Source organism: Hetaerina americana, unplaced genomic scaffold, assembly GCF_022747635.1.
Source record: "Hetaerina americana unplaced genomic scaffold, ioHetAmer1.1.p SCAF_2, whole genome shotgun sequence".
Lineage (NCBI taxonomy): Eukaryota > Metazoa > Arthropoda > Insecta > Odonata > Calopterygidae > Hetaerina > Hetaerina americana.
The window spans coordinates 61,200,752-61,211,937 of record NW_027286763.1 but is presented as its reverse complement, the minus strand read 5'-3'; the positions used below and the strand labels follow the sequence as shown (position 1 = coordinate 61,211,937).

Below are 11,186 nucleotides of genomic sequence, written 5' to 3'. Positions count from 1 at the left end.
AGTGGCTGATAAATTTCATTGGCTCTTCATTCCAAACACTTTAACATTAGGGCCACTAATGAGGGCTCACCCTAAATTACAGTGGTTCACTTTGCTCTTAAACATCAATGTACAGTTCTTACTTTTCATTATTGAGTGATTTAAAGTTAGGTACCTCATTTTTTATTTTGGTCCTTTTTTCTGGAATAAGCCGAAAAATACATAGTGTTCTTCATAATGAACATGAATTTCCACAAAGGTGAGCCAGAAGCCATCGAATTAGTTACCTCCTATTTATTCAAGGTCTTGAATCCACGCCTGCCCTCTCCCTTGTGTACTTCGATGTGCAGTGACCCATTCATTGGCCACAAGGTTTTGCGATACCGTTTTTCAATGAATAGTTTACCCATACCGAGGAAAACGTGTTCACAGGTGCTTTACTTCGACGAATGAAACCAGTTCTGTCATGGAACCTTAAGGGCAATGGATTACAGTTGAATTAAAAATGTACCTGTGACAAAAATGATGTGAAAGTGCTGCAATAATTACATTTCCTAATTCCAAAGAAACTGCGGGAGATGCCGCAACAGTAACTTTTAACGGAGTCATCCGCTAATGTGCATTTTAATGCAACAATTTCAGAGCGTAAAAATCATTCGCCTTGACTGTCACTAAAATGAGCGACAAAATATCGAAAATGTGACCATAGAAAACATGATATGTAATTCAGGTTACCGATTAAGACAGATTAAAATCCTTGAGTTCTGGATAAAAAACGCCTTGACGCTATTTATACATAAATTATTCACCATATTTAACTTTTTGATGATCCAAATTGAATATAAGTTATTCATAAAATGTTTCATTTTCTTTCTGCACCTGTCCTCCGGCAGTTTTTAAGTTCTGATGCATCAAATATTGTAAATTTATAGGAGCATATAGAATCTATTCCGTCATAAGCAAATCTTCCTTACTTTCAAATAAAAATAAGAACACTTAAACATATAGAACTTCTAATTATTCCAGTTAGTTATCATAATTCATCATGGAATCAGTCGGTAAGGCCTGTTCACGTGTTCTACTTCCGAGAATGTATGAATAGGCATTGATAATTATACTTTACGAAGATAACTTTATGATAGATATTAAATTCGATATGTAATTCCTTGGAATAAAGTATCTCTACGTTTTAAGTATTAGGATGACATCAGAAATCATTAGATCAATGCTTTGTCATGCACAGACTTATTTTCGTCGCGAAATTAAAACCCCAAAACGTGAGAGTGAAACTTCCTTGATTGGGTGGCACCCTTGATCACCAGCTGATCGCCGAAAACAGTTGGTGGAGAAAACTTCGTATGTATTTTACTAAGACTCGAATTAATTAGGTTACATGGTGACATTACATAGTTGTGATGATGGAAAAATATGCTACTTGTCTTCATATGGATAAATGTTGTATCAGTATTTTGTTGTGCATAGTTTTTTAGAAGAGTTGCCAAGTCTTGAGTGTCGATTGACTGCGAACCTGACGTCACATCATTATGTGATACTGTGGGGATGTGGGGAGTTCCTCGGTGAGTACCCGTCAAGTTTGAGCTATATTTCTACTTGTATGTGATTTTGATGAGAGTGACAGTTCCCGATCGATTTACCACATTGGTTTGCCGGTGTGTACCTGATTTTTTTGGTATGTAATTGGAAATTTCATTTAAACTTTTTGATGTGAAATAGGTAGTACGCCAGTGTTTGTTGAACGGTAAGCAGGGTAACCTTGAGGAGGATTATCGCTGTGTGTGTATATCTTAGTTAATTCTAGAATAGACTACAATTGATTGAATATATTCGAGCTCGTTCCATTTAGAGATGCAGATGGAAGGTTGCTTACAACCATATGTTAGGCAACAAGTTCTTACATTTTGACTGGTCGTTGGCATATGAAGACATTTTTAAAAAGTAGGTCGAAAGGTAAATATCTTTCGGCTGTGATTTCCTTTATTGTTTGAGTGAAATATTTTTTTCCTAAGTGATGATAGTTGTTATTAAACAAAAAATATTATAAGTTTCGCAAGCTTTTGATTTCCGTGATATATTTGATTCATTTTCGTTTTTATCATACCGAAATAATGTATTACTCTTATTTTATAATGAAATTTGCCACATTAGTTATTTATTGGATTGATCATTTCTGTGTTGGGGAAATCATGAATAATCATTGACTTCATTTGCCCTCGCGACAATTTGTTTGGGTAGTTTTTCGTGGCGATTTAATTTTTAATTTTTTTGCGAAGATCCAGCGTACTGAATATGATAGATGTTTGCCAAAATAAAATAGCTAATTTCGTGCTGCTTACTTTATGAAGGAAGTGACACTATTGCGGGTGATTACTTAAGGCAAGCGTGATATGTTTCAAAATCTATTTACGTGACTAATGAATATTTGACCGAGTTTATGCTGCGATGATTTTATGCGTGGTGTTTTTAGTATGTGATACAATTTTTCATCATCCATTTTTTAAATATTATTCGGTTTTATCTAATTTGTTTTATACGTTTTTTATTCTTGCTTTTCAGAACGTCATGCCTGCCTCCGAGGATAGGTTAAAATGAGATGTTTTATGAGAGAATGTTAGCACAATACTCATTTACTTGTATGTTGGAGATTTTTAGCATACTAAAATCTGTGAAATTAAAAGGCATTAAAATATTTACTACTCCCCCTGACCTCCTCAAGATAAATATTTTAGAGGCTATTTTCCTGTGACGTTTGACGCAATACATTGTAATTTTTAATAAAGTAAAGTATTTGAAATAAGAGATATGCTAAGGTCATGGAAGTCGTCATAAAGAGTCATTCAGTCTTTCATCAGACATGCAGAATTTGAGGGTAAGTCCTAGCCTGTATTGAACTTTCAGCTGTTGAACTAAAACATAACATTCGTATACATAATGTTGAACATTTCCACGAATGCTCTTTTTTGGGTAAGAATCTTTGAAGATCTAGATTTCAAATATTTTAGAGGATTCTTTCTCCTCACATTATTAGCAGAAATTTGAGGACTTCCCAAGCACATCCACTGTTGCATTGGAAGAGGGATGTGGGATAAAGAAAGAGGAAGTGGAGGAGGGAGATACACGTGAAGAAGAGGAGGAGGAGGCTGGTGAGAGCAGCAGTGGTGAAAAAGGCCCTGAACCAGCTCATCATGCTAGGCGTCCCATGAATGCATTCCTCATTTTCTGCAAACGCCACCGTGGAGTCGTGAGGGAACGTTATCCCCAGTTAGAAAACCGGCAGATAACTAAAATCCTTGGTGAATGGTGGGCAAATTTGGAACCGGATGAGAAAGCGTCTTACACAGAACTGGCTAAACAGGTATTGCATAATAGTAAATAATGATAATATTGAAAAAATTATTTGAATATGATATATTTTATTTTTAATAGTAGTAAGTACTCAAAAATAAAAAAGTGCAGCTTTTGAGTTATCTTAGAGAGTTTTTAATGGGAAAAATGAGATTTTGAGTGGTGGCACCTCAATACTGTAGATATACGTATGCATCTTACTGAGAGGATAAACAGTATTAAATCTTAGCTCATTATATTCACCCAAATACTCAGCTTTGCCACATGGCAGCAAATGTGATTTACCAGAGCTTTAATTGCCAGATTTGAAATCATGCTGGCAACCTGCAACCTATTTGAGGTCAAGAAACCACTAAAATAGTAAAGTATGTTGGGCTTTAGATGATGTTGTACTGATGTAAAGTACACAGCACCTGCTGAACTGTTGCTCTTTACTGATAAATAATCATGCTTTCTGAAGGTCATGGTGCATGACAAAAGTAAAAGTCTCAATTTGTTTGACGGTTAATGGTGTACCCCTTGTGACATCACAATGCTTTAGGATACTTTCACCTATCCAAGTATTTACTTTGCATAATGAATGAGGGAATATCCTCAAATTAGAATAGATGCTACTAAAGGGGTCATGACCTTAATTTCATGTAGGCTGTTTTAAAACTACCAGTGTTACATACTGTGCTCTGATTACTCTCCTATAATTTTCTTTTCTTGGCACGCCTTGTTTGAGTTTGCTTGAATTTGTCTTTAGTGACCATTTTATGTGCGCATGATAATTAAGTCCTGTACTTCTTGTTCTTATAGGTAAGAGGATGTTGAATTATCCAAAACCCCCAGATACAAACATTTTCACCTCTTTGAGAGCCCTCATGTTAACGTGTCCTTTCTTTTCTCATCTTGTTATTCTCTTCCTGTGTTTTCATGTTGCTACTACTCCAATAATAACAAGCATTGACTGGAGGAATATTCATTCTAATAAAAAGGCAATATCAGCCAGAAGCACCAAATCTCCTTCCTTGATTGCCACTTCATTAGGCTTTTAGGAAGCCCATCTTTATTGAATAGTCATGCACACTTTCACTTTTAAAATCTTGAGAGGTAGAAGTCTTACGGCTAAATCTTCTTAGGGTAATAATGTTTAAATCTTCCCCCACCACAGTGAGGTCTCCCTGTAGCAGTGGTTATTTCCTGTTCAGACAAGAGCTGATGCCCAAGATACCTTCTGCATTAATTTTTTTATTTATTAACAAAAATGTCAATGTCTTTCTGACTGTATGCAGTTATTATTGGAAGATTTCTTGGTAGCTGGGGCTGGGCTTATTGAAGATGGATTGATGATTGTGGGGTGCAGAGGGGGAATATTGAAGAAAATAATCAACATAGCTCAATCAGAATAAAAGCCACCAATGGTCAAACTTTGGTTAATATTCTGCTTAGAGATCTATATCTTGTCTCTGTGCCATAGCCCATGTAATAGCACCACTGGTATACTTGAATAGTATAGTGAAGCTCTAATTTGCACATAATACATGCTGATTTGACATTAATGCAAGCAAACAAGTATGCAGCTGAGGTAATATGTCATTTTCTGTTTCTACTGTGAACCCAACATGGAAGGTTGAATATCAAGTGGTTTCATTACCTCTGTTCCCTTAGCATATTTCCTTGTGAAATGGCTGTTAATGTTTATGTATATGATCTGCCACTTTTATCTGAATGGGTTTTATTGTATTAGACAAAAAGTTTCTCGTATTTGGGCTCATATAATGACACTATCACTGTCATACGTGTATAATGTTATGTTCATTCCTTGGAATATATGTAGTATAGATCAACAGGAAAATATACAAACCATATAGTCTATTTAGTATAGATATAAAGTTTATTCTATTTAATACTTCTGCACAGATGGAAATGGTATTGCTGTACATTAATTACTTATAGGTTCAACTCTTACAATTTAGAGATTGTAAATATCAAAAATTCTTTGTGATTTTACTGCCATTTATCATTTATAGTAATTAGGTGATGGGCCCTGATTTTAAAAGTGTATAACTGATATTAAGCATTTTCTTCTGCTATTTATTTTTCCTGAAAATGAACAATTTGTAGAAAGTATCCTTTTATTTTCAGAAGTGAATTGTCTTCTTTTACTGAACTTTTAGACTCACCAAAGTGCTTATGTTATTCCTTTCAATAGGATAAAAACACCTATTCTTCATCCTCAAAAAATTATTGCTGTAGCTTGCATATTCAAAATTAATGATAATCTTTGAATTTACTCACCCGTATTATAATTTTTTAAATGTATCATCTGACTCATCGTGTCATCCTAATTTTTCAACTGTCTCAATTTTACCACGAATCTGCATTTCTTCACAATCAGTGACAAGAATTTGCAAACATGGAAAGCATATTTGGAGGAGAGAGAGAAGAGCCACAATATCTTGGTTACAAGTAACATAGTAGTATAGTACAACTACTAGTTGTATGGGTTAAGATTCATGTCCTTGATTTAAATTTATGATTATTTGGTGAGATCGTTACAAAAAAGGAATTGACTGCACTTAAATTTTCATGGTATTAATTTATTCTGATGGAAAGGGTCATACGGCATAAGTAGTTATTGATGGGAGCACCAGACTATGGGAGGGCCTGGATTCAAATTCCAGGGGATGTCTTTGTGCACCCTCAATTTTACCCAAACTGTGGCTTTTCAGGTTCCAGTTCTTCCAAAGAAACCACAGGGAAATGGGTTAGGACTTCCTATCCTGATGAGTAAATTTCTCACACCATTTAACTTAGTATTAGTGAGCTTCATCCTGTCTATCATGCCCAATCTTCAGGTGGAATGCTGTGGAGGCAGTTAATACAAATCCTCTTTTGCTGTGCAAAAATGCCAACATGTTTTGTAACCCTTCTTTCTTGGTAATCTAAAATTATATTTGATTTCAAAGATTTCATTTGGTCTGGGTATCTAACAAAGAGCCTTTAAAAATTTCTCTTGTGAAAATGTCGACTATATTATGACACAAAAATCAAGATTAGTTCACTGTATATGAATGGCTTCCAACCCCCAGTGAGTCAGATGTGAAAATTGACTTATGTATCCATGTAAAGGTTTCTAATTTTAATAATGCCTAATAAAATTAATTTTTACATCATACATGTTGGATATTTTCAGAGTACATATACCTCCATATATACCAGTATTCTGTAATCCTGTTATTGTTTATTAAAGTAGGGATTGATATAAGATTTGCAATAAGGATGTAATTGCCCTGTTTGCTTCAGTCCTGGACCTCATTCTCTCTTATCTTAAACCCATGATTAAAACCAACTTTCTCCTTCCCTCATTTGTTCTTTTAATTCTTTGTGTGAATTTGAAGGAGCTTCCTCTTCCTTGGCGGTATGCTACATTATGGATACCAATGATTGGTAAACCTTAAAGAGTTGTGGTAATAGACCTGCCCATGGGAAATGGTAATTCATTACCTTCCCAAATTTTCCCTTAGCTCAAAATTTTCTATGTGCCACAGTCACTGCTTCAACATTAGATTTAGTTGGAACCACAGAATCATACATAATTTGCTGTTATGTGATGCAGGAAACACAAGGAACCAAATTTTCTTTTGATTTTTTCTTTTCTTCAACAGATTTTTGTCCCCTCCTGTTTAACTCATGAGCCATCTCTAATCTGCAAGCATCTATAATTATCTAAATCTATAACCTATAGATATCTGCCTATTTGTATTAACATCTATCCATCTGTAATCTGTGACCCTTGAAACAATTCAATTGAGACCAAGGATAGTGGGTCAGTGACATGTGGCTGCCTATTTTATTCATAAGAAAGCTCCACAAGATTCTACCCCCTTCCTCCCTGCCCTAACAAACCAGTCAGATGAGGTGTGCCGTGCGAATATTCAACCCTGATGAAGTCTCCAGCAGAGGAGGAGAAGACGGTATAGGTCTCTCAAAAATTTAATCTCTATTGGCCGTATTTTTTTTGTAATCTGACTATGGCCAGAGGTTCTCCAAAACACTATCTCAGAGACAAAGATTTTCATAGTGGGCTTCCAGTAAGCACGTATAGATACCGACTTTTTCTGTAAGTTGCATTTATTTAAGTGTTTGAATGTAGTTTCTTAGCAAAATAGTTTATTTGGATTGTCAAACTCAAAGTTTCTGATATCTAATATAAGAATTTAATTTATTTTCAGTAGAGAATATGATTATTATTTACCTATATATTTCCTTTTGCATCTGCAAAAGAGAATCTAAGGTGTTTGGTCTTAATGAGGTTGTTTATTTGTTGTCTCAGGCGTAACTTTGTGGAATTTGCATAACATATTGAAATGTAATGAAATAATTGACTTTGTAATTACAAAGTCAATTATTTCATTACATTTCAATAGGTTGTTTATGGTGTTTTGAACACCTTTTTTCCATAAATCTTGTTGTTATTAATTTGCATGGTAAAATCATGTGGTCGACTGCATCAGAGGTCTTTATTAAACCATATAATAGGCTAGGTAAAGAGGCTTTTTCATCATTTGCTTTTAAGTGAATCATATTAGATAGTAGGTTTATGTGTTGGTTGATTTGATTTTGAGGGATCCATCCATGTTGGGATTGAGCAATAATATCAAGCTAAATGAGGTCATTAATCCATTAAATCATATCATATTGATGTTATTCCTCTTTGGTTGCATTAACATTGTGTGTATATATAATCTTCTGGGAAAATCTTTGTAAGGTATTTTGATGCTTCATCTTTTTGGAGACAATGAGACATGAAGAAATTGTTCAGTATCTGATGAAGTGAAATTATATGGTACAATATTTTTAATTTTCAGTATAAAGAAGCATTTCTGAGGGCCAATCCTGATTTTAAGTGGTATAAACTTCCAGCTCCTCCACTACGCACACTAATGACTCGCCCTTCAAATCAAAAGCCCTTGAAACTGGATTGCCAGATTTCTTGTGGAATAATTACCCCAGGAAAGCTTGCAGGTTTGTATTGATAATTTAATTTTATTAACATTCTCTTAACACTGTTATCTTTCAGGATAGTCAAAGTTTATACTTTGACTACCCTGAAATTTAAATTATTTCAGGGACTAAGCCCAACCTAAATCTTCATAGATGGATTTGTTGTCGGTGTTTCATTGATATAATATCCCATTATAATGAAATCAATGGAGGCTGTGAAAAAAATTACCTAGCATGAATTGCCTATTAAATGCTATTTCCTGGTAAATATGTAATATTTCACATTAAAAAAGATTGTTTTACTATCTTGACTGTATTATAAAATACTCATATTTGATCGGTTCCCATGAATACCTTCCTCTTTCTAGAGAACTTATTACTTGTACTGAAAAATGTAGCCTCTTTAACTATTTCAGTGTGTAAAAATCATTTGCCTTCTCTGGGATTCAAAACAGGATCCCTTGATGTCCAGCCGAATGCTTTAGCCAGTTAAGTTACTGAAGTGTCCTCTCACATGACCTGGGTTAGAATCCTGGTCAAGGCGAATGATTTTTACACTCTGCATTGTTGCATCGTTATGCACATTCAGCAGATGACTCCATTAAAAGTTACTGTTGTGGCATCTCCCACAGTTTCTTGGAATGTAGCATCTACATATATTATAGCTCTGTCGTCTTTTATTTTCAATGTTGAAAGTAATAGACACCTCAAATCAAGGTTATTTAATATTTATTTTCTAACCTCAAAATGGACAACCAATATCAGTCTTGCAATTGCAACCTTTTTCCTAACATTATTTGGTAAACTTCTGCAAGCTTTTTAATGACCACTTGTTTGTTGTCTTGAATGGACTTGATAAAATTGATGGTTTCCCATAGCAAATATATTTCATAAACTAAAAAGATCCACCCAGTTCTTTTTCTGGAATTGAATTAATAGTCATGGAAAGTATAATGCTAATAAATCATGGATTGAAGAACACACATGTGTTTTCATTCCATGAACTTCTGTAAGCCAGAAACCATCGAATAAATGACATTTCATTTCTTTTGTATAGTTATGAAACTAACACTTGTACGTGGAGGATGATATGGTAACATCTAAGTGATATCTCAGGATGCATTCATACCCAAATTTCTGCTCTGTGATTTTCTGGTAAATGGCACAGGGAAAGGAATCCAACATTCTTCCTTGAATACATGAATTTAACATTCTGTAGAGCTTAGTATGAGAAGAGCTCATCATCTATTACATTTCCCTTTGAATTGAAAATGATTTGTTTGTATTTAAGTTTGAATGTTGGGTCAATCTTTTGTATTTCATATTACAATTATTATCAAATTCTTAGGATTATTACAAATATATGTATTATATAACACTTCTCATCTGCAGTGAAATGATAGTTGATGCCCGGCAAAATTTAATTGCAACACATCAGATGGTGGTACAAAGCAAACATTTTGTTTATAAAATAAACTTTCTGTTGATTAAAAGGTGGATTTTTAATGGATTAATGTTTGATGACTGTTATATGAAGTACCAGGTATCTGCTATACATATTTTTGTACAATTTTATTCAATAATCACCACTTCAAATTGTTTCTACGTTGTCAAAGCTAATTTTTATCCAACTGAATGCACTGATGCCAGCAGTATGGATGTATTAGACCAATTTTACCTTCATAATTATTATATAAAAATAAACGTGGTATATTTTGAAATATTATTTCAAGTATAGCATTTTCTTTAGGGAGCATGTACTATTTCTGATTTTTCTGAAGTTAAGTAATTCATAAAATTTTAGGAGGATTGTTAAAATATTTAAAATGCTGATTATTTCATTCAAAATAATCAATTTATAACATTATAAAATAAATTCATAGTTGTGACACTAGTAACTGAAAACAAACCTCGTATGGAAGCATATTCTCCATTTGAATTGATCAGCAAGCAAGGATTGTATGTACATGATTGATTATGAGAAAAGATAGGCTCCACTGCAAGAATCCATAGATAATTATATCTAGATGTTCTATCCACCTGTTTACACTTGCCACCATAAAAATTTCATCACTCATGGGAGCATTTAGCCTTGCTGAAAGACAGTGTTTTGATGGGTAAGTGCCTGATTGCTTTGTCCTTCTGAAAATAGTTTTGTTAAAATCCTATTTTTTACGAGGCACTTACAGTGAATGTGAGACTTCCATACACTTCTTTGCACCATCTGTTTTTATGGGGACTTAGTATGTTAAGAGGATAGTTGCTAATCCAAACTCCTCACAAAATTAGATTATGCACTTCCTGGTCGGTGTCTGATGGTATGGGCAAAAATTGCCTCTCAGTCTGGAGTGCTGTTGCATATTTCCCTAATAATAAATGGTGTTTCCCATTGTTAATAGTTGGACTGCATCGCAACACACCAGCCATAATTGGTTATCTTTTCTAAAGACTTCAGTGAACCACACTGAGGTTGTAATTTACCTAACCCCATTGAAAGTATTCACATACTTGATCATATGACCTGACCCTATATAATTATATAGGCATAATGTGCTTCATTACCAACCTTAGGCATATTAATGCCATGCTGTAAACTGTAACTCTGGTGTTTTCTTTCACCAAGTGTAATGGTGATAGATTCATAAAGTCAGGGTAACTCTTATAGCTGAATGGATGCTTTAAATGACCATTGACTGTCTTTGGATGAGTTTATTTTGTCTCCCAATTCCTGGGTACTATTTCCTCACATCATTTAGTTGTAGGTAAGACTAAAACCCACCCCAGCTGTATATTACTTTTGGTATGAGCCTCCAGGATTTCAAAAGGCTGTTAATGTCTAAATTCTGTCACAT

General features: G+C 34.3%; 1 protein-coding gene across 4 annotated transcripts in view; it reads left to right on the top strand.

Moving 5' to 3' along the window:
- Positions 1-1,288: 1,288 nt before the first annotated feature.
- Positions 1,289-11,186, top strand: part of LOC139687696 (HMG box transcription factor BBX-like) — a 65,167-nt gene continuing 55,269 nt past the window's right edge. Inside the window, exons 1-5 of one of the 4 annotated variants that reach the window (XM_071584947.1) lie at positions 1,289-1,335; positions 1,462-1,556; positions 2,554-2,866; positions 3,029-3,352; positions 8,199-8,355. In XM_071584947.1, the coding sequence (XP_071441048.1) occupies positions 2,852-2,866; positions 3,029-3,352; positions 8,199-8,355 (496 nt within the window). In that variant the 5' untranslated portion in view covers positions 1,289-1,335; positions 1,462-1,556; positions 2,554-2,851. The other 3 variants (XM_071584945.1, XM_071584946.1, XM_071584948.1) reach the window with 3 other exon arrangements.